Source organism: Mesoplodon mirus (genome assembly GCF_964341445.2).
Source record: "Mesoplodon mirus genome assembly, chromosome: 15".
NCBI classification, from domain to species: domain Eukaryota; kingdom Metazoa; phylum Chordata; class Mammalia; order Artiodactyla; family Ziphiidae; genus Mesoplodon; species Mesoplodon mirus.
In genome coordinates this window covers 41,889,678-41,913,563 of record NC_138991.1, presented here as the reverse complement: position 1 = coordinate 41,913,563, position 23,886 = coordinate 41,889,678, and the positions used below count along the sequence as shown (strand labels likewise).

The 23,886-nt window shown below is 40.4% G+C and overlaps 1 protein-coding gene across 7 annotated transcripts in view; it reads left to right on the top strand.

The window, feature by feature from the left end:
• LOC309817127 (rab5 GDP/GTP exchange factor) overlaps positions 1–23,886 on the top strand; it is a 118,508-nt gene extending 94,622 nt beyond the window's left edge. For all 7 annotated transcript variants that reach the window (XM_082645119.1, XM_082645115.1, XM_082645117.1 and 4 more), the window contains 6 exons: positions 11,819–11,995; positions 15,689–15,974; positions 17,670–17,820; positions 18,895–19,078; positions 20,475–20,618; positions 21,158–23,886. In XM_082645119.1, coding sequence (XP_082501245.1) covers positions 11,819–11,995; positions 15,689–15,974; positions 17,670–17,820; positions 18,895–19,078; positions 20,475–20,618; positions 21,158–21,178 — 963 coding nt within the window. In that variant the 3' untranslated portion in view covers positions 21,179–23,886. The remainder of the gene's footprint in view (positions 1–11,818; positions 11,996–15,688; positions 15,975–17,669; positions 17,821–18,894; positions 19,079–20,474; positions 20,619–21,157) is intronic.

Here is a 23,886-nt window from a genome sequence, read left to right as displayed (position 1 = left end):
TAATAGTTTTACTAAAATGAAAATGCTTTTACTTTTTAAGTGAATACAATTGGCTGCCTCTAGAACTTTCTCTAATTAAATTGGCTTATGTTGACATTGCTTGCTAATTTGTGGGTATTTATATTGAGATATATATATGTATATATATGTTTAAATTCTAGTGTGACATGGTTTTAACGACCAATATTTTTATGTAGAAGGGAATTTAATTCAGATTTTTTGCTTTTCTGAATGTTTCATAATTGTAGTCCCACTTGGTGAATAGTTCCTATTTATTTTATATATGATTCAGATTTTGTTGTCTTTCTTAATAAGTGGAACTGTAATTTACTGTTGATGTTTTTGTTTCTGAAGCCTATTAATCTTTTTTATTTTATTTTTTAATTGAAGTATAGTCGATATACAGTATTAGTGTCAGGTGTACAACATAGTGATTCAATACTTTATAGATTATACTCCATTTAAAGTTCTTATAAAATATTGGCTGTATCCCCTGTGCTGTATGTTACATCTTTGTAGCTTATTTATACATAGTGGTTTGTACCTCTTAACCTGCTACTGCTATCTTGCCCCTGCCCCCCTTCCCTCTCCCCACTGGTAACCACTAGTTTGTTCGCTATATCTGTGAGTCTGTTTCTGTTTTCTTGTATTTGTTAGCTTCATTTTTCAGGTTCCACATATAAGTGGTAACATACAGTATTTGTCTTTCTCTGTCTGACTTATTTCACTAAGCATAATACCCTCCAGGCCCATCCATGTTGTTGCAAATGGCAAGATTCATTCTTTTTTATGGCTGAGTAATATTCCATTGTATATATGGAATATCTTCTTTATTCGTTCATCTGTTGATGGACACTTAGGAAATATGTTGCTTCCATGTCCTGGCTATTGTATATAGTGCTAATATGAACATTGGGTTGCATGTATCTTTTTGAATTATTGTTTTCATTTTCTTCAGATATATACCAGAAGTGGAATTGCTGGATCATATTGGTAGTTCTATTTTTAGTTTTTTGAGGAACTTCCATACTGTTTTCCACAGTGACTACACCAATTTATATTCCCACCAACAGTGTATTAGGGTTCCGTTTTTTCCACATCCTTGTCAGCATTTTTTAAAATTATTTATTTATTTGGCTACCTCGGGTCTTAGTTGTGGCACGTGGGATCTTTCACTGTGGTGTGTTGGCTCTTTGCGGTGCGTGGGCTTTTCTCTAGTTGTGGCGCACAGGCTCCAGAGCGCGTGGGCTCAGTAGTTGTGGCATGCAGGCTCTCTAGTCGTGGCGTGCTGGCTCTAGAGCGCGTGGGCTTGGTTGCCCCGTGACATGTGGGATCTTACTTCCCCGTCTAGGGATCAGACCCGCATCCCCTGCATTGGAAGGCGGATTCTTAACCACTGGACTACCAGGGAAGTTCCCATCCTTGCCAGCATTTGTTATTTGAATCCTATTTAATGAATAGAGAGTTCCTATCGCTCAACATCCTTGCCAGTATTTGGTATTGTCAGTGTGCTGGGTTTTGGCCTTTTGAATAAGTGTGTCATGGTATCTTGTTTTGATTGGCATTTCCTGATGACGTGATTTGGGAGCACCTTTTCATATGCTTATTTGCCATCTGAAAATCTTCTTTGTTTAAGTGTCTGTTAAGCTCTTTGGCTAATTTTTAAAATGTGTTGTTTATTTTCTTATTGTTGAGTTTTAATAGTTCTTTGTATGTTTTGGAGAACAGTCCTTTTTCAGATATCTTTTGCAAATATTTGCTCCCAGTCTGTGCTTATTTTCTCATTCTCTTAACAGTGTCTTTTGTAGAGCAGAAATTCTTAATTTTAATTAAGTCCAGCTTACCACTTCCTTCTTTCATGGATGGTGCCTTTGGTGTCCTCATCTAAAAAGTCATCACCGAACTCAAGGTTTTCTCCAATGTTACCTTCTAGGAGTTGTATAGTTTTGCATTTTACATTCAGGTCTGTGATCCATTTTGAGTTCTTTTTTGTTGAGAGTGTAAGGTTGTGTCTAGATTTATTTTTTTGCATGTGGATGTCCAGTTGTTGCAGCACCATTTGTTGAAAGATTGTCTTTTGCTGCTTTGTCAAAGATGACCTGACTATATTTATGTTGGTCTGTTTCTGGGCTCTCTATTCTGTTTCTTTGATGTATCTGTCTGTTCTTTTGCCAATCAATACCACACTGTCTTGATTATTGTAGCTTTATAGTAAGTCTTGATGTCAAATACAGTCATTCCTCCCACTTTGTTCTTCTCCTTCAGTATTGACTATTCTGGTTCTTTTATCTCTCCATATAAACTTAAGAAGAAGTTTGTTGATATCCACAAAATAACATGCTGGGATTTTGACTGGGATTGTGTTGAACCTGAAGGTCAAGTTGGGAGGAACTAACATCTTGACATATTGAGTTGTTGTATCCATGAACATGAAATATCTCTCCATTTATTTAGTTCTTTGATTTTGTTCATGAGAGTTTTGTCGTTTTCCTCATATAGATCTTGTACACATTTGTTAGATTTATACTTAAGTATTTTATGGGGGAAGTGCTAATATAAATGATATTGTGTTTTTAATTTCAAATTCAACTTGTTCCTTGCTAGTATATAGGAAAGCAGTTGGCTTTTGTATATTAGCCTTGTATCCTGCAATCCTTGCTGAAATCGCTTTCTAGATTATTTTTTAGTTTAAGTCTGGATTCATTGATTCATTCATTTAATGAACTTGCATTTTTAAATCACCTATTTTGTGTCTAGATATTGATAATATAGAGATGATAAGATGTTGTACCTGCCCTTGAGAGGCTTACAGCTTGGTTGGGAAGATAGATGTATACACAGGCAACTGCAGTAAGGTGTTTCATTCTGTGTGAGAAATTTTTTGGAGTATAGTGGGGGCATAAAAGTGAAAGTGGTCACTTCTCTCTGAGGGGCTGGTGGGGGAGGGAAAAGTTTCATAGAGTAGGTAACCCTTCAGCTGAGCCTTGAAAGAGGGGAGTTGAAGTAGTAAGATGTGGTTTGTGATGGTCAGGAGGACCAGTGGACTCAGGCCTGAAGCTGTAATGTCGTCTAATATGTTCTGGGAATTGCAAGCAGTTAGTCAAACCATTGAGAAGTAGACAAGACCTAGTTTTTGGTGGACTGCCATTACAAGGAACTTGGACTTTATCCCTAGGTCATTTGGAGCTCTGAGATAATTAAGCAATAACGTGATTAGATTTGCATGTGGAAAAATCACTCTTGACAGCATGTGAAGATGGATTATTTGACTGATAGCAAGAAGATCCAATTGAGACTCTTAGCAATAGTTGCAAAAGATGACGATGAGGGCCTGAACTAAGGGGAGTAGCAGAGGAGTGTGGAAGGGAAGAGTCAGAAGTAAGCGATGTTAAAGAAATAGAATCTTGGACTACCCTGGTGACTCAGTGGTTAAGAATCCGATTGCCTGCCAATGCAGGGGACACGGGTTTGAGCTCTGGTCTGGGAAGATCCCACATGCCACGGAGCAACTAAGCCCATGTGCCACAACTACTGAGCCTGTGCTCTAGAGCCTGCGAGCCACAACTACTGAAGCCCATACACCTAGAGCCCGTGCTCCACAAGAGAAGCCACCGCAATGAGAAGCCTACGCACCACAACAAAGAGTAGCCCCTGCTCGCTGCAACTAGAGAAAGCCCACACACAGCAACGAAGACCCAACGCAGACGAAAATAAAAAATATAAATAAATAAATTTATTTTAAAAAATATATAATCTTTAGCACTTAGTAGTTACTTGGATATGGGGCAGAAGTAGTCTAGGATGTTTTCCAAAGTTCTAGATTGAGATGGGGAATACAGGAGGAAGAGTCAGATTAGGCAGGGATGCAGATTAGTTCAGTTTTGGACATGTTGTAGAATATATAAGGATGTTCAGTGGGCGCTTGGATATAGAGGTCGTAGGGCTGTAGAGACATATAGAGGACTGATACAGTGATCAGTCTCTGTCATCTTAACAAGAAGATAGGGCAAAGTGGGTAGATCTGAGATGCATTTTGGAAAGAAAATCAACAAGATTTGCTGATGGGTTAGATTGATGCTAATGGTGAGGGAAAGTAATGCAGCTAAAGAAGGAGTATGTTGAGGGAAGTTTGTATTTTGAAATGCTTCCATTAAAAAAGAACAAAAAAATCCGAGATAAGATTCCAACTGAAGAGGTTAGAAAAACCAAACTGAATTAACCCAAAGAAGGCAGATGGAGAAAAATAATTATTTTTAAATGTAGAAATTATTGAAAAAGAAAAAAAAAGAAATTATCTAGATACACTCTATAAAACCAAATACTGGCTCTTTGAAAACACAAATACAATACAGCTCTGGTAAAACTGATTACAAGGAGAGAGGAGAAAACAAACACAAAAACATCTGTAATGAAAAAGAACATGACTACAAGTAAAAATTGAACAAATCACAAGATAATACTGTGCCAGAAATCTTTAAAAAATATATAAAATGGGCAATTTCCTAGAATAATACATCTAATCAAAATTGACTTTCTAGAAATAGAAAACATAGACTTATTTTTAAAACATGAATAAGTAGTTAAGACAGCCCACCAAAATACTAAACTAGAGAAAAACTTGAGAAGTCCAGATGGTTTTTTGGTCAAGGTCTATCAAGCTTCCCAGAAATAGAAGCAAATATCTTACACACATTGTTCTAGAAAATAGATGAGTGAACACATTCAGTTAACCTTATGATACTAGAAAGACTTAGTCATACTAGTCAAGGAGTATATACAGTCAAAGAGAGAATGATAATGCCTTATAATTTTTTTTATCTCACTTGTGAATAGGTGTGGAAATGCAGAATAAAATTTAGCAAACATAAGTCAGCAATATAGTTTTAAAAGATGATTATATTGTCTATCCAAAGAATGAAAATGTGAGTCATCATGAAAAAAATTAACATAGTTCCTATTAACAAAGGAGAAAAATTGATTGTTCAGAGGTTGCAGATAAAGCATTCATTAAAGTCTAACACTTATTTATAATGAAATTATCTTTGCAAACATGAAGTAGAGGGTACTTTAACCTGGTGAGGAATTTCAGAAACATATGCCATATTTAATAGTGAAGCATTAGAAGCATTTGCTTTAAAGCCAGGAATGAGGCAAGGATTCCTATTGTTGCCACTTCTAGTCATCATTTCACTGAAGGTTCTAGTCAAAGTAGTAAGAAAAAGAAAAAACAATGAAATAAGTGTTGGAAAGAAACACTGTTATTGCTTGCAATATTTTTTAAATTTTTATTAGAGTACAGTTGATTTACAATGTTGCATTAGTTTCTGCTATACTACAGTGGTTTTTTTGTCTTTAATCTTTATTGGAGTATAATTGCTTCACAATACTGTGTTAGTTTCTCTTGTACACCACAGTGAATCAACCATATGCATACATATGTTCCCATATCCCCTCCCTCTTGAACCTCCCTCCCATCCTTCCTATCCCACCCCTCTAGGTCATCACAAAGCACCAAGCTGATCTCCCTGTGCTATGCTGCTGCTTCCCACTAGCTAACTGTTTTACATTTGGTAGTTATATATGTCGATGCTACTCTCACTTCACCCCAGCTTCCCCCTCCCACCCCATGTCCTCAAGTCCATTCTCTAGGTCTACGTCTTTATTCCTGCCCTGCAACTGGGTTCATCAGTGCCTTTTTTTTTTCTTTTTAGATTCCATGTATATGCGTTAGCATATGGTATTTTTCTCTTTCTGACTCACTTCACTCTGTATGACAGACTCTAGGTCCATCCACCTCACTACAAATAACTCATTTCTTTTTATGGCTGAGTAGTATTCCATTGTATATATGTGCCACATCTTCTTTATTCATTCATCTGTTGATAGACATTTAGGTTGGTTCCATGTCCTGGCTATTGTAAATAGTGCTGCAGTGGAACATTGTGGTACATGAGTCTTTTTGAATTATGGTTTTCTCAGGGTATATGCCCAGTAGTGGGATTGCTGGGTCATATGGTAGTTCTATTTTTAGTTTTTTAAGGAACCTCCATACTGTTCTCCATAGTGGCTGGATCAATTTACATTCCCACCAACAGTGCAAGAGGGTTCCCTTTTCACCACACCTTCTCTAGCATTTATTGTTTCTAGATTTTTTGATAATAGCCATTCTGACTGGTGTGAGGTGATACCTCACTGTAGTTTTGATTTGCATTTCTCTAATAATTAGTGATGTTGAGCATCTTTTCATGTGCCTCTTGGCCATCTGTATGTCTTCCTTGGTGAAATTTAGACATTTAGGTCTTCCGCCCATTTTTTAACTGGATTGTTTGTTTTTTTGATTTTGAGCTCCATGAGTTGTTTGTATATTTTGGAGATTAATCCTTTGTTGTTTCATTTGCAAATATTTTCTCCCATTCTGAGGGTTGTCTTTTTGTCATGTTTATGGCTTCCTTTGCTGTGCGAAAGCTTTTTAAGTGCCATTTGTTTATTTTTGTTTTTATTTCCGTTACTCTAGGAGGTGGGTCAAAAAAGATCTTGCTGTGGTTTAGGTCAAAGTGTGTTTTTCCTATGTTTTCCTGTAAGAGTTATTGAAGAGGCTGTCTTTTCTCCATTGTATGTTCTTGCCTCCTTTGTCGTAAATTAGGTGACCGTATGTGCCTGGGTTTATCTTTGGGCATTCTATCCTGTACCATTGATCTATATTTCTGTTTTTGTGCCAGTACCATACTGTCTTGATTACTGTAGTTTTGTGGTATAGTTTGAAGTCGGGGAGCCTGATTCCTCCAACTCCGTTTTTCTTTCTCAAGATTGCTTTGGCTATTTGGACTCTTTTGTGTTTCCATACGAATTGTAAAATTTTTTGTTCTAATTCTGTGAAGAATGCCCTTGGTAGTTTGATAGGGATTGTCTTGAATCTGTAGATTGCTTTGGGTAGTATAGTCATTTTCACAATATTCTTCCAGTCCAAGAACATGGTATATCTCTCCATCTGTTTATGTCATCTTTGATTTCTTTCATCAGTGTTTTATAGTTTTCTGAATAAAGTCTTTCGCCTCCTTAAGCAGGTTTATTCCTAGGTATTTTATTGTTTTTGTTGTAATGGTAAATGGGATTGTTTCCTTAATTTCTCTTTCTGATTTTGTTGTTGTTGGTGTATAGGAATGCCAGAGATTTCTGTGCATTAATTTTGTATCCTGCAACCTTACCAAATTCATTGATTAGTTCTAGTAGTTTTCTGGTGGCATCTTTAGGATCTTCTATGTGTAGTATCATGTCATCCACAAACAGTGACAGTGTAACTTCTTCTTTTCCAATTTGGATTCCTTTTATTTCTTTTTCTTCTCTGATTGCCATGGCCAGGACTTCCAAAACTATGTTGAATAATAGTGGCAAGAGTGGACATCCTTGTCTTATTCCTGATCTTAGTGGAAATGCTTTCAGTTTTTTACTATGATGCTTGCTGTGGGTTTGTCATATATGGCCTTTATTATGTTGAGGTAGGTTCCCTCTATGCCCATTTTCTGGAGAGCTTTTATAATAAATGGGTGTTCAATTTTGTCAAAAGTTTTTTCTGCATCTATTGAGATGATCATATGGTTTTTTATTCCTTAACTTGTTAATGTGGTGTATCACATTGATTGATTTGAGTATATTGAAGAATCCTTGCATACCTGGGATAAATCCCACTTGATCATGGTGTATGATCCTTTTAATGTGTTATTGGATTCTGTTTGCTAGTATTTTGTTTAGGATTTTTGCATCTTTGTTCATCAGTGATACTGGTCTATAATGTTCTTTTTTTTAATTAATTAATTTATTTTTGGCTGCATTGGGTCTTCGTTGCTGCACACGGGCTTTCTCTAGTTGTGGCGAGTGGGGGCTACTCTTCATTGCAGTGCACAGGCTTCTCATTGCGGTGGCTTCTCTTGTTGTGGAGCATAGGCTCTAGGAGCATAGGCTTCAGTAGTTGCAGCACGGGGGATCAGTAGTTGTGGCTCATGGGCTCTAGAGCGCAGGCTCAGTAGTTGTGGTGCACAAGCTTAGTTGCTCCACGGCATGTGGGATCTTCCCAGGCCAGAGCTCAAACCCATGTCACCTGTATTGGCAGGCGGATTCTAAACCACTGCACCACCAGGGAAGTCCCTATAATTTTCTTTTTTTGTGATACTTTTTCTGGTTTTGGTATCTGGGTGATGGTGACTTTGTAGAATGAATTTGGGAGTTTTTCTCCCTCTGCAGTTTTTTGGAAGAGTTTGAGAAGGATCGGTGTTAGCTCTTCTCTAAATGTTTGATAGAATTCGCCTGTGAAGCCATCTGGTCCTGGACTTTTTTGTTTGTTGGAAGATTTTTAATTATGGTTTCAATTTCATTACTTGTGATAGGTCTGTTTATATTTTCTAATTCTTCCTGTTTCAGTCTTGGAAAATTGTACCTTTCCAAGAATTTGTCCATTTCTTTGTGGTTGTCCATTTTATTGACATATAGTTGTTTGTAGTAGTCTCTTATAATCCTTTGTATTTCTGCAGTGTCAGTTGTTATTCCTCCTTTTTCATTTGTAATTTTATTGATTTGCGTCGTCTCCCTTTTTTTCTTGAGGAGTCTGGCTAATGGTTTATCAATTTTGTTTATCTTCTCAAAGAACCAGCTTTTAGTTTTATTGATCTTTGCTATTGTTTTCTTCATTTCTATTTCAGTTATTTCTGCTCTGATTTTTATGATTTCTTTCCTTCTACTGACTTTGGTTGGGTTTTCTTTGTTCTTCTTTCTCTAGTTGTTTTTAAGTGTAGGGTTATATTGTTTATTTGAGAATTCTCTTGTTTCTTTAGGTGAGATTGAATTGCTATAAACTTCCCTCTTAGAACTGCTTTTGCTGCATCCCATAGGTTTTGGGTCGTAGTGTTTTCATTGTCATTTGTTTCTATGTATTTTATTATTTCTTCTTTGATTTCTTCAGTGATCTCTTGGTTATTTAGTAGCACACTGTTTAGCCTCCATGTATTTGTGTTTTTTATACTTTTTTTCCTGTAATTGATTTCCAATCTCATAGCATTGTGGTCAGAAAAGATGCTTGATACGGTTTCAATTTTCTTAAATTTCCGAGGCTTGATTTGTGACCCAAGAGGTGATCTGTCCTGGAGAATGTTCCATGTGCACTTGAGAAGAAAGTGTATTCTGCCACTTTTGGGTGGAATGTTCTATAAATATCAATTAAATCTGTCTGGTCTGTTGTGTCATTTAAAGCTTGTGTTTCCTTATTTATTTTCTGTTTGGATGATCTATCCATTGGTGTAAGTGGGGTGTTAAAGTCCCCTACTATTATTGTGTTACTGTTGATTTCTCCTTTCTTGGTTGTTAGCATTTGCCTTATGTATTGAGGTGCTCCTGTGTTGGGTACATATATATTTATAATTGTTATATCCTCTCCTTGGATTGATCCTTTGATCATTATGTAGTGTCCCTCCTTATCTCTTGTAACAGTCTTTATTTTAAAGTCTATTTTATCAGATATGAGTATTGCTACTCCAGCTTTCATTTGATGTGCATTTGCATGGAATATCTTTTCCCATCCCTTCACACATTCAGTCTGTATGTGTCCCTATGTCTGAAGTAGGTCTTGTAGACAGCATATATATGGGTCTTATTTTTGTAGCCATTCAGCCAATCTGTGTCTTATGGTTGGGGCACTTAATCCATTTACATTCAAGGTTATTATTGATATGTATGTTCCAATTACCATTTTCTTAATTGTTTTGAGTTTGTTTTTGTAGGTCCTTTTCTTCTCTTGTGTTTCCCACTTAGAGAAGTTCCTTTAGCATATGTTGTAAAGCTGGCTTGTTGTGATGATTCACCTTTGTTGTAAAGCTTGGAGTAGTTATATATGTCATTTTTAAAAAATAGGAAAAGCCTCAGTGTCTAAAATATCAAAAAATTATTTTAAACATTAAGAAGACATAGACAAACATCCTACTGGTAAATGGCCAAAGATTCAGGCAGTTCACCTAGGAAGAATCTGAATGGCCGATAAAGAAGTAAAAAGATATTCTGTTTCAGGGAGATTTATTTATTTAAAATAATGGTGAGATAAATTTCACATGATCTTGTTGGTCCAGATGCACAAGATTGCCTTAGAACATCAAGTGTTGGCATGAATGTTGGGAAATGGAGCAAGCCTTTTCCTTGCTGGGGGAAGTGTAAACTGGTATGACTCCCTCGGAGAGTCTGACAATGCAGAGTCAAGTTGCAGACGGTCCTACTGGTGACCTCATTGTGTTAGAACCACTCTTGTGCCTGCTGTGGTGCCCTTTGTGAGTGAAACAGTGGGAAGAACCCAGCTGGGCTTCTGTGCCTGTGATAACTGTGATACAGTTGCATCCTATACAGCAGGTAAACCCAGTAGACTGAATCAACAGAGATAAATTTCAGAAACAGAATGTTGAGTCAAAGACTCCTGTGAAAACAAACAGGTACACAGCCTGGCTTGTTGCACATGGTTGCTATTGGTTCTTAGGGGCTGTTGATGCATCTTTTTCTCTCTAAAATTTAAAAGCTGGCACAGATTTTTAAAATAGTTTTAGTGTTGTAGTCTGATCATGTATATAAGAGCTCATTACATGCCAGCTACTGTTCTAGGGACCAGGAGCCAGGGCCATAGTAGTGAGCAAGACTGGCAAAATGTGTGCTCTCTTGGAGCTCACGAATGAGGGATGATAGACTATAAACAACTAGAAATTTAACTAAACAGTGTGAAGGAAGTCAAGCAGGGTCCTGGGAGGCGGGGGGCTGAGGGTGGTCAGGGAAGGCCTCTCTGAGGAGCTGACTACTGAGCATAGACCTGCATTCTAAGAAGAGCAAGCATGTGGAAATTTGGGGCTAAAGCATTCCAGGCAGAGGTAAAAAACCTGCAGATAGGACATGTTCAAAATTCCAAGAATAAAATACTTAGGAATAAGTTTAACAAAAGAAGTGCAAACATATGCTTTGATAACTACAAAATATTGAAATAAATGAAAGAGAACAGAAATAAGTGGAAAGGCATCCCAGGTTCATGGACTGGAAGATAATATTGTTAAAGTGGTGGTACTCCCCAGACTGATTTGTGGATTCAGTGTAATCCCTGTCAAAGTCACAGCTGACTTCTTTGCAGAAATTGACAGGCTGATCCTGAAAAATAGCAAGGCCAGTGTGGCCAGTGGCCGGTGAATGAGGAGGGAATGTTGGTGGAGATGTAGTCATGGAGGTTGGCGGGGCTTCTGGATCATGACACCCTGTGGGCCTTCACAGGAATCTCACGCCGGGTCCAGTGGGAAGCCTTAGGAGGGCTTTAGTCAGGAGAGTGATAAAATTCAGTATTTGTTGAGTGCCTACTTACTCTCTGCCAGTTGCTGGGATGGGCATGAGTATCGTGGTGAACAGGACAGAATGTTGAATAAATAGAATTCAGCTCTTCAGTGGTAGGAAATGAGAGCATCCTCAGTTTATTTTTGTACATGTTGGCATGTATTTGTGTTGTATTACTGACTTACTTAAACATTTTCTTAAGTAATATGGAAGTAGCAAATGTTCATTAAAGAATAATTAGAAAATTCAAGCCGAAAGAATGCCTATCTTTCAAGATCCTACCACTTGGAAATAATGACAATTAGCATTTAGTGGTTTTTGATTTCCTTCCAGTCTTTTGAATGGATTCATGATCATATAGTTCTCAAGTTCAATAATGAGTGACCTCCTCATCCCCCAAAACCATCAAAGGAAACAGAAGTGAGAGTCAGTTTTTCTTTTGACGAGTCAGTGGGTGAGTCTTCTGATTCCTTTCTTTCAGGTGGAGCTGATCAGAATAATGTTCAACATCAACCCCCTGGAGAACCTGAAGGTGTATATCAGCAGCCGGCCCCCCTTGGTGGTCTTTATGATCAGTGTAAGCGCCATGGCAATAGCTTTCCTGACCTTGGGCTATTTCTTCAAAATCAAGGAGATCAAGTCACCAGAAATGGCAGAGGTATAGTAAATTCTAAGTTCTCCTCTCAGACTGGCTGGACCTTTATAGAGTGGGAAAACACCTTTTGGCTCTCCACGTACCTTTCTTTGGTTGTGACTTTTATCCCAGTGAGAAAGAGTAATATTTATTCAGAATTTTTGGTCTTCCATCTTGCTGTGACTCACTATGTTAGGAAATAACCTAGTCAGATAGTTATTGATTTAAATAATGCTACCAGCTTTAGTTAGACTGTTTCAGCAATGAAACATGTCTTTCGGAAAGTATATTTGTAAAATGTTTGTGTCAAGAAGATCAAGAACTAACTTCTTTGCTATTCATATTAAGTTAGCTAACTACAATTTTTAAAAACTGTAAACATTTGTTATTTTAAAGCCATATATTGTCATGGAGTTTTATCGGCTGTACTGATAGCTTTTTCATTGGAGAGAGGAAATTCTAAAGAAATTAGAAAGCAGGATCTTATTTCCAAATATATTTGTCTTTTTCTTATCAAGGAAAGCGTCAGTAATCTACAAACTTGCCTTCTAGATTTTATTTTTTGGTCAATTTAAGTGAATTATTTGGGCATTGCTCTTTAATCGTTAGTCTAGGCATATAATAGTTTTTGAACAGTCATAATACAGATTTTAAAAGATGTGTGTGGGACTTCCCTAGTGGCACAGTGGTTAAGACTCTGCCTGCCAGTGCAGGGGACACAGGTTCGAGCCCTTGTCTGGGAAGATCCCACATGCCGTGGAGCAACTAAGCCTGTGTGCCACAACTACTGAGCCTGCGCTCTAGAGTTCACAAGCCACAACTATGGAGCCTGCATGCCACAACTTCTGAAGCCTGCACGTTTAGAGCCTGTGCTCCGCAACAAGAGAAGCCACCGCAGTGAGAAGTCCACACACCAAAACAAAGAGTAGCCCCGGCTCACCACAACTAGAGAAAGCCTGCATGCAGCAACAAAGACCCAATGCAGCCAAAAATCAAAAATATCATAAAATAAATTTAAAAAGTGTTTCTGCATATCAGAAAACAATACAAAGTTGATAATCTTGTTTAATAGAGGCGAATAACAATATACCTATTAATAAATTTATTTCATGTGTTAGAAATTATGCTGAATCAATGATATGGTGAATTTACTGGTGGATAAGTGTCTTTTAGGACAAATTAGTTCCCATCTTAGATTCTGTGAGTGTCTTCTCTTATACTTTTTCTTCTTGGGTGTGTTCGTTGGTGAGAGTGGACATGGGGGCGGGGATAGGGATTGCATTATTGTTGCATCGTGTGTGCCTTGTGATGAAGAGGAGAGTTTTGCTCAGTGTTATGGGGATTATGCTTCCTCTTGTGCTCTGTGGCATTCTAGATCATAGGTGATGTTAGCAAGAGGGACCACCTTCCCACATTAACTCTCTAATACAAAGTAACAAGTTTTAGCTATTTCTCCTGTGAAACCCTTCCAAAGAGTTTCTTACCAAGAAACCTACTGGCTGGCTTAATTCTCCCCCTTTTCTCACCCTGCCTGAATCTTTAAAGGTTATCGAAACAGGTTGTACCTACATTAGGGCTGAAAATGAACATGCTAGTCGCAACCAAAGTTCTTCAGCATCCTGACATTGCTCTCCCTCAAAGCTCAAGTCCATGTTGAACACGTGGCCAAGGCCAATGGTTAAGATGTAGCCTGGATAATTAGCCCTTAATCAAAATGGGGCCTGACATTGGCCTTGGCCAGCTGTTCAAAATGGACTCGAACTCTGCAGGAAAGCAGAGCTGCAAGATGCTGCAGAACTTTGATTATGATTAATTTAGTGATTTTATTTTCAAATGAGGATCCTAGGTGTATGGGGAAAGTTTGGCGCTGTGAATCAGAAAACAATTCTAAGTCTGCCTTCAACTCAGCTGGCATTGGAGAGTCCCTAATTTGCTCTGGGCCTCAGTTTCCTCATGTCTGGAATAGGAAGGGGTGAGACTAGGATGTTCATTTTCAGCCCTAATGTTCTTTAATGGTCTGCTGAGTTTGTAGGTGTCAGGGAAAATGTAATTTGAAATATCTGGTTGCCTTCTTACTAAATGCCAGATACTGATAAACTGAGGCTATAAAGGTAGACCTGACTGGTTAGGGATTACTCTGAATGGCATTTTTAATCAATGTTAGAGTTATTCAAAATGTAACTTGGGGTTTCCCTGGTGGCGCAGTGGTTAAGAATCTGCCTGCCAATGCAAGGGACACGGGTTCGAGCCCTGGCCCGGGAAGATCCCACATGCCGCGGAGCCACTAAGCCTGTGTGCCACAACTACTGAGCCTGTGCTCAAGAGCCCGCAAGCCACAACTACTGAGCCCATGTGCCACAACTACTGAGCCCATGTGCCACAACTACTGAAGCCTGCATGCCTAGAGCCCATGCTCTGCAACAAGAGAAGCCACGACAATGAGAAGCCCGCGGACCGCAACAAAGAGTAGCCCCCTCTCGCCGCAACTAGAGAAAGCCTGTGTGCAGCAACAAAGACCCAGTGCAGCCAAAAATAATAATAAATTTAAAAAAAAAAGTAACTTGGGGCTTCCCTGGTGGCGCAGTGGTTAAGAATCTGCCTGCCAATGCAGGGGACACGGGTTCGGGAAGATCCCACATGCTGCGGAGCAACTAAGCCCATGCGCCACAACTACTGAGCCTGTGCTCTGGAGCCCACGAGCCACAACTACTGAAGCCCCCGTGCCTAGAAACCATGCTCCGCAACAACAGAAGCCACCGTAATGAGAAGCCTGCGCACTTCAACGAAGAGTAGACCCCGCTCGCCGCAACTAGAGAAAGCCTGCATGCAGCAATGCTGACCCAGCGCAGCCAAAAATAAAATAAATGAAATAAATAAATTTATTTTAAAAAATGTAACTTGGTTTGTCTTCACCTTTGGCACCTTTTTGTAGATAATGTTGCTTGGGAGAAAGAAGTTGTATGTAACAGCCTTGGTTGATTTGTTATTGCTATTTTAGCCTGAGTTCATCTTTGGGTGTCTGCTAAAACTAAAAACACACCCTGGTGGGTATTTTGTTGGTGTCAGTTTTAAAACTGCTTATAATTTAAACCATCAGTACATATATTAAGAGAAGCCTGAAAACATCTTTTCTCCTCCCTTTTGAAATTGTTCCTGTTGTAAAGTGACATCCAAAGTCCATGACGAGGGGGAAAAGTACCACATGAGTGTTGGTATTTACTGCAGTTTTGCATTCCCAAGACAGAAAGCAAGGTGTAGAAAATTGACCTTATGAGAAAATATTTTAAGGCGGCCTTAATTTTTAAAAAATAACTAATTGTAACTGCTAAATGAGTTTGGATTAATACTTTCAATGTTTTACTACTTTTGTTCAAGCTTTCTTTTCAGGCTTGATTCTGAGGCTAGATCATTTCCTGTAAGTTTAATACCCTTTTTTTCTTTACATATTTTCCTGAGTAAGTTGGCTTAATCTCACAGTGTAATAACTCATGCCAATGAAATGTCTATATTTTAGATTTTGAATGTGAGAGTGGTTGAAAAACCACACTATTACGCCAGCACAAGAGGCTGAAGGCTGTGTTGCTGTATTTTGAAGGACTGGCCCTGGGGCATGGTCCCCCTGTTGTGTGACGCTGCACCGGGGGTTATGACTGTCATTGCACTGGCAGCACTTTCAGCCGGCTCAGGCTTGTTTTCCTCTCTCTCGTTTTACTGAAGGATTGGAATACTTTTCTGCTGCGGTTTAATGATTTGGACTTGTGCGTATCAGAGAATGAAACACTAAAGCACCTCACAAATGACACCACAGCTCTGGAAAGCACAGTGACCAGTGGCCAGGCCAGGATGTCCACCCAGTCCCCACAGTCCCTGGAGGATTCAGGCCCAGTGAACATCTCAGTTGCAATCACCCTAACCCTGGACCCACTCAAACCCTTTGGCGGGTACTCTCGCAACGTCACCCATCTGTACTCGACGGTTCTCGGGCATCAGATTGGACTCTCAGGTATGTGAGTGTTAGCCACTTCCCTCCAGGCTTTCTCAGGTAACAGCTGTTACAACACAGGGCACTAGAGTGTACGGTTTTACTCATCAGACTGCTTTTTATTTTTTGTGTATGTCTTCCCTTTTGTTGAGTTTGAACTAAACGAAGCCAAGAAGGGACCATTTCTACTACATCTTCACCTATTAAAGTGTTTGGTATGCAGTAGGCTCTCAATAAAAGCCCATAAGAGTAGGAGACTGGGAAAAAATTATAAGGCCTATTTCTGGTCTTAATATTTAAAAACACACATTTAAAAATTTTTGAGTTTTTGTATTTTTTAAATTTTATTGAAGTATAGTTGATTTACAATGTGTTAATTTCTGCTGTACAGCAGAGTGACTCAGTTATATATATTCTTCATATTCTCTTCCATTATGGTTTGTCATAGGATATTGAATATGGTTCCCTGTTCAGGACCTTGTTGTTTATCCATCCTGTATATAATAGTTTGCCTCTGCTAATCCCAATTTCCAATCCATCCCTCCCCCACCAGCCCACCCCTCGGCAACCACAAGTCTGCTCTCTATATCTGTGAGTCTGTTAAAAACACCAATATTTTATTCTGGCTCATCATTTTGGAGTTTTCAGTACATACTACAGATATTGCTGCTAGTCTTAAAATTTTGTGAATGCACTGCGCTAAGTACTAAGAACTAGAAAAAGCCTGGTCTCTTCCCTTTGGAATTTTGGGATATGGAAGAGACAAGCATAACATGAGTTAATATTCATCAAGCACGTAAAATAGTTCCTGGCACAAAGGAAATGCTATATAAATGCTTGTTAAATAATATTAAAAATAAACACCTATGAAACATTGAGCACTGCCCTTGGACTAGTACTAAACCCATGACAGACTGTAGGTGATTCAGGTGATTGTAGGTGATTCAGGAGAAGGTTGGAAAGTAGTAGCAGCTGGAATAATCAGGAAAGGCTTTGTGCCAGAGGATTGGGCCTTGGAAGAATCATCTTTGGTTTGGTTACCAAGAACCTTTTAAAGTCCTTGAAGGAACTTGGGAGTGCCTGCCAGCCTCCTGTTGGCTGTACCAGGTGAGAGCTGTTCCCATGTAAGGAGGTAAGGGTGACATCTGGGTTTTCCACGTAGCAAGTGGACCTTTTCCTTCCGCTGTGACGTTCGAATACCTTATTCATTTACGCTTCATCACTCACCCGTCTCATGACCTTTCTTAAGTCTGTTCAGCCCTCTGATTCTCAGTCTACTCGTATGTAAAATGGGAACAGTAACACTTCTTTGGTCATGTTCGTAGGATAGTGGTGCATTTTAAGTGAAGTAGTACATATAAAAGCAGTTTGAAAATGGTAAGAGTGCTGTACGAAAGCTGTAACAATGGTGATGACTTACCCAGCCCCAGCCTTCCCACTCAGGCATGGCCTGGGCCCTTGCGTGGCAACTCCAGGCCTTGGCTGAAAGTGACCCCTCTCCGTTTGCCATTTTGTGGCTCTACCAGGTGAGCAGGCCTCAGAGTCTGGCTCGGAACTGCTGTTATTCCTGAAACCCCACAAAAGCAGGGGTCCCACTTCAGTGGGCTGATAGGTGGTTCCTGGGTGGGTTTGATGTCAGGATTCATTCAGATTCCAGAGAATAATAAATGTATGAATTCTCGCTTTACTTAACAAAAAACCAATTTCTCTTTCCAGGCAGAGAAGCCCACGAGGAGATAAACATTACCTTTACCCTGCCCACAGCCTGGAGCTCGGACGACTGCGCCCTTCACGGCCACTGTGAGCAGGTGGTGTTCACAGCCTGCATGACCCTCACAGCCCACCCTGGTGTGTTCCCCGTCACCGTGTAAGTACTTTCCTGACCCCAGTGGATGTGCATAAGAAGCTCCATTTACCGTAAACGTGACTGGGATGCCTGAGCAAATTCTCAGGACAGCTTGCATCGTGTTACTTTGTAGAATTGTCATTACTGGGACCTGTCTATAGGATTGTTTCAGTTTAATTTGGTTTTCTAAAGGTAAAACTTCTGCATAGAAGTATCAGGGTTCGTGTTTCGACAAGGTTGTGAAAGCATCTGGTTGCTGTGTGTAAGTTTTAGGTGGCCTTTCCTGTTGGTAGAAGAAGCCACAGGAAAGATGGAATAAGAGCTGATCCTGTGACCATAATGACCTTTAAGGCTCCTGAAAGATAAAGGTTTTGTTCATCTCCATTATCCAGGAAGAGTTATTTTTTAAATTGATAGTATAAATTGAACCTTATTTTCCATGATATAGTTACTGATAGTTACTGTTTCTGAAACTTTTGCTTCATATTTTTTTTGAGCAGCTGTCAGTGTAACTGCTTTGCCTTTAAGGCTTTTCTTGCCTCTCCTTTCTCTGGAAAGGAGTAATGACCTATACATGAAATACACAAGATGTAGCCTATTTAAAAGAATCTTAGGGTGAATCCTTCTAAAATAATTATCCTGGGATTTATCTATTTTAGACATTTGGAGGTTTGTAGGACAAGTTAAGCATTATTTGCTGTTGGTTGTAATATCTGATAGAGAACTTTGTATGTAAAACTTCCAGTTGTGACTAAGAGTTTAGATAATTTGAGAAAATGGGCTTAAAAGGAGCGAGTCCTTCTCTGGCCACATCATATACGAGAGGACATGGGTTGAATTCTGAAGGCAGAAGTCTTAACACCCAGACTCCTAAGTGCCGGATGCCTATTTCTTATTCTTTATGTGTTTATTAATTTTTTTTTAAAAAATCACTGAACTAAAAATATAATGGTATTTATCTCAAGAAAATATGTTTCTTATTTCTCCCTTCCACATGTGTGGCTCTGCTTGGTGCTATGCCAGCGCCGGTGGCTAAGACACAAGTAAATGTCTCAAGGCCACTGAGCATGTGTCTTGCCCCGTCTTCTCCTGCAGACAGCCGCCGCACTGTACTCCTGACACGTACAGCAACGCCACGCTCTGGTACAAGATCTTCACAACTGCCAGAGATGCCAACACAAAATATGCTCAAGACTACAATCCCTTCTGGTGTTACAAGGGGGCCATTGGAAAAGTCTATCATGCTTTAAATCCCAAGCTTACAGTTATTGTTCCAGATGTAAGTGAGAACAGTCATGTGTGTGTGTCCAGGAACTGTTAGAGCAGGCCCTGTTTACCTCCTTGGGTTAGCTTAGCCCCTGCCATTCTAGCTGTCCAGCTGGGTTGGGAGACCAGGTGGAGTGCTGGAGACTTGGAAAAACATGCCGCCCATTGGGTTAAGAAAATTGCTTCTGTTCTTTGTTTTCCGCTTTGTTCAACAGCAGGTATTTATTGAGCACTGCTTTGTGCCTAACCTGGGGCTACAGCAGAGGCTGGGTCAGTCTTACTCATCCAGGCAGCCACTCACTGAAGCGTATTTGGTTAGTGTCAGCCTGAGCAATAAATAGTTCAGAATTCAGAAAAGCAGAAGTCAGTAGGAGGAGATGACTCTGGCTAGATATTGATGCCTGTGTAGGATTTTACTTTGCAAGGAGGAAATGGGCAGAAGGCACTGTACTCCGGACTAGTGGATGATTTGCTAGTTTAGTTTGCTGCTCAGACTTGAGCCCACTTTTAGCAGACTGCACTGAATTTTTGTAAATCCTCTTTTCTTCTGTCCGTATATGCCAGGTGGATTTTTCTTTTTGCCTGGTCCTTCTCTTTTCTTATGCCTCGTTTTTATCAAGTTGTGGACAGTGGTATACCAGGGGCCTGCAGGAGCGAGCAGTGGGGATCAGGCTGTATGGTGGGCAGGGGCCAGGCTCCAGAAGGCCCTTTGTGCCTCGCTGAGGTGTTTAGACTTTCTCCTCAGACGAGGCCATCACTGCCTGAGTTTGGGCTCTAGGGAATTTGTAGAACAGTGTGTCAGGAAGACTGGTCTGCCCAACTGATGCGTGTAAATGGGATGGCGCCTGAGGCCTGGAGCTGTGAGAAGGAACAGGAGTGGGGGCCTGGCTGGGATCTCAATAACTCAATAACGGCCTGGTGGCTGATTGCCTATGGGCCATCAAGGAGGAGTGAGCCAAGGCCGGCCTCGGCGTTTCCAGCCAGGGGCTTGTCCAGGTGGGGAAAGGCCCAAGCAGGACGCAGCCTCTCGGGAGGAGTTACGAACACAGGCTTGGGCTGTCAGCCATGCAGCCTGAGGGCTGTCAGAGCAGGAGGACATAAAGAGAAGAGCAGGGGTTAAAGACTTTGGGGCCTTGTCAGGGGAGGGGGGGCGGTTCGGGCAGAGGACTGCCTTAGCAAGGGAAGGTATGGGTGGTGTCGGGAACACCCTGTCTTCACTTAACAAGCTCCAGCTTTAATAGTTGAGCTTCACTTAACAAGCTCCAGTTTTAATAGTTTAACTGTCAATTCCCATGTGAGAATTGATAGTTGAGGCAAGTCTGGAAGTTGTGCACCCTGATTCCAGGAGCCCAGCATTAAAATCCTCAGTAACTCAGTGCAGATGTTTCTGGTTTATTCTCTTTGTTTAGGATGACCGCTCATTAATAAACTTGCACCTCATGCACACCAGTTACTTCCTCTTCGTGATGGTGATAACGATGTTTTGCTATGCGGTTATCAAGGGCAGACCCAGCAAACTGCGTCAGAGCAATCCTGAATTTTGTCCTGAGAAGGTGAGCAGTGGGTGGGGTCTGACCCAGCATTGCACCAGAAAGTCCTTATTCCATTTATTGTGGGTGATTCATTTCCTCCAGAGAAATTACTTCCTGTCTTTTTATCAGCAGTCATCTCCCCTCAGCCTCAGTTATGGTGTTGCATCTTCAACCATATACCCAGGCCTCAGCTGGGAAAAAAGTGTTCTCAGATCCCCACTGGCGAGCGGCTGACCCTGAGGGCTGCCTCCCCTCCAATTCTGCGAGCTTGAGAAGTCACCTCCCAGAATGCTCATCGGGTTTCCAGACACGTAACACTGTATCGCAGCACAGTGGTTCTGCAGGGTCAGCTGCGTCTTGCAGGAGGCTCAGATTTCTATTCATTCCCTCCTAGATGAGGTCTATTTTCTTAGGGGTTTAATAGTTGTCCCCTGACTGATAGATGTGTGCGGTGTGGCTCCCTGGGTTTGGGATAGGACCAGAACCTGGTGAGAGTGCTGGTGGGGCCGAGTTATCCAGGCTTTGCTGCGTGACTGGCTTGCCGTCTTACTCTCTTCTAGGTGGCTTTGGCTGATGCCTAATCCCACAGCTGCCATTTTCTGAGAGAGACAGAGAACCATAATCATTGCCTGCTGAACCCAGCCTGGGCCTGGACACTCTGTGAATACATTATCTTGCAATGTTGGGTTATTCCAGCCAAAGACATTTCAAGTGCCTGTAACTGATTTGTATATATTTATAAAAAATCTGTTCAGAAATTGGTCCAATGATGCACGTGCTTCGCACTGGGCGCCGCCAGAACCCTTCAGCCTCACCTGCAGACGTGGCAGGATGATCCTGAGTAGCGCCGGAGAGGATTCGTGACCTCGCTGTCGGAACAGGCCATGCTGTCTTTCCCAGGGTCCCAGAGGCGCTTCACTACTGGTGGGGTTGAGGTTTGCTTTGGTTCTTGTTTCAGCCCGATCTGTACAGAATGTTCGAAACAGTCTGCACCTTTGATATGATACTGCATTTCCAAAGCCACCCCAATCCATTTTGTGGATTTTATGTGTCTGTGGCTTAATAATTATAGTAACAACAATAATACCTTTTTCTCCATTTTGCTTGCAAGGAAACATACCTATCTTTCTAAGTTTTTTTTTCCTTTGAAGAAAAAATAGTCACATTTTAATACTACTCTAATTAAGACAGATTTGTGCTTTTATCTTGAGTAAAAAGTTAAATATTTAAAAGTCACCTACATGGTACATATTTAAGTTTCATTTTCCACGTGGACAGTGAGGAATTTGGTCTTGTTTGAGTTGAGTTGGCACAGAATGTTCCACTGTCTTTTTCTTCTCTGTTGTCCCTTCCCTCCATTATAAAAGTTAAAACAGCTTCCTCACTCAAAAGGGCTTAAAAATGAAGTACACACGGCTCTGGAGTGAAAACGAGCTGTTCTCTTCTGGAATGCAGATGACAGTATGGAAAGAGAGGGTGATGAGTCGGTCTAATAGTTATAACAGGGTTTCTTGTTTTCTTTGAAGAGGGAGTGGGTTGTCGTTCCTGGGTGTTTTTTGTTTTTTTTGCATTTATTTTTATGCAATTAACATTCTCAGAAGGAAATGGCAACCAGTAGTAGATCAGTAACATTAAGAAAACGATGCCTGTGAAATTTGAAGGAAAGCAATTCTGATTTGCCATTTATCGGAAAAACCAAAAGCATTTTTCTTTCCTATAACATTTTGATGATCTAATTCCTTTATCCCTGTTTTCCTTCCAAACCATCTTCATTTTAAAACAGTTGTGCATCTTTTCCAGCTCTTTCTTGTTACTTGTATTCTTACCATTTTTCTTTTTCTTAATAGCTTTTTGCCTTAACTCATAGTCATTAATGATTTCTGTGTTCTCCCAAGCCATGTTATAGCAGACAGGCAGTTAAAACCTTGGGCACGACTGTCAGCTCTTCTTTCTCTTAACTCCAGGTCTGTATTCTGTTCTAAATTAGAACCAGCCCTGCAGTCTGAAATATATTAGCCTAGAACATTTTATCCCAGGCTTTTTTTTTTCTTTTAATATCCAGGCATTCTTAAATGGAAAACATTTGTGGGCTTTTACTGAAGGTTGTTATTAAAATAATCATCGTAGTAACCTGATATGTTAATCCTTTTTTTCCTTTTAGTATGTTTCAAGCGCAGTAATCATACTTGTCTATCCAGTTTTTTTATGATATGAGTTGCTTACATGATGCATGGCTAACCGGTTAATTTAGTTTTCTCTTTAGAGACTTTGAGACAAGATTGAGAAAGAGCCATTTGGCTTGGCCTATTAGAAACATCAGTATCACTAAGACCAACAGATTTTAGAGGAAGCTGCTACTGAATTAATAAAATCCCAATGAAGTAGAGTTACAGTAATAGATTTAGAACTGGCAGAGTAATATAAAAGGAAGACAGGTGAAAAAAGTCAGTGTCACTGGTTTGTTCAATCCAACTTGTTGCTAACATTAATGGCCCTTGTTTTAATCACAGGGACTGGCTGGCATCTGTAGCCAGGGGAGCAGGGACACTGTTAGGCATGAGGAAAGGAAGTGCCAAAAATGCCTGGATGGTATGACTTGTCATGAGGTCAGGTCACTCACTTTAAAATCCAGCATTCTCCCACGCAGGTGATTCTCAGAGATCTTCCGGAAACCCAGCGTCAGCCAGGTGTACAAAGGGAGGAGGGGAGCCCATGGGGCCTGGGCCCACTGACCCTCAGCAAGTCCAGAGGACCTGTTACTATCTGGGCACTAGCAGACAAGGCCTCGTCCTCTGCTGTCTCTTGCTGGGGGGGCCTCAGGATGAGAAGAGTGTCACAGACAGGGCCTGTCTGCCATTCAGGGGTGACCCCGTGCAGGCACACTGGCTCATCCTCAGGCATCTTGGACCAGAGTCCAATAAAAGGTCAGCAACTTACTATTAAAATGGTTGTTTCAGATCATATTGATCTCTTTCCTTTTTCCTTTTGTCCTTTCACTGTATGACTTGAATCAGTTTTGATTCTATCTGTAAGTTTTTCTCGTCATTAGGAACCTGCCACTTCGGTTGCGTTTTCTTTGGCAGTACGTAGGGATTCAGCATCCTAGTTTTTCAACCCTCCTGCAGGCACTGTGGGGTTTCGAGGGCCAGCGAATCCATTTCACTTACCTTGCTGCATGATGGTCAGTAGCTGATCTGTTACGGCATTCACTCCCAGATTAATTTTCTGTGTTTGAAATAAGTGCACATGTGCTTTCCAGAATAAAAAATCTGAATTTGCTGTGTCTCCA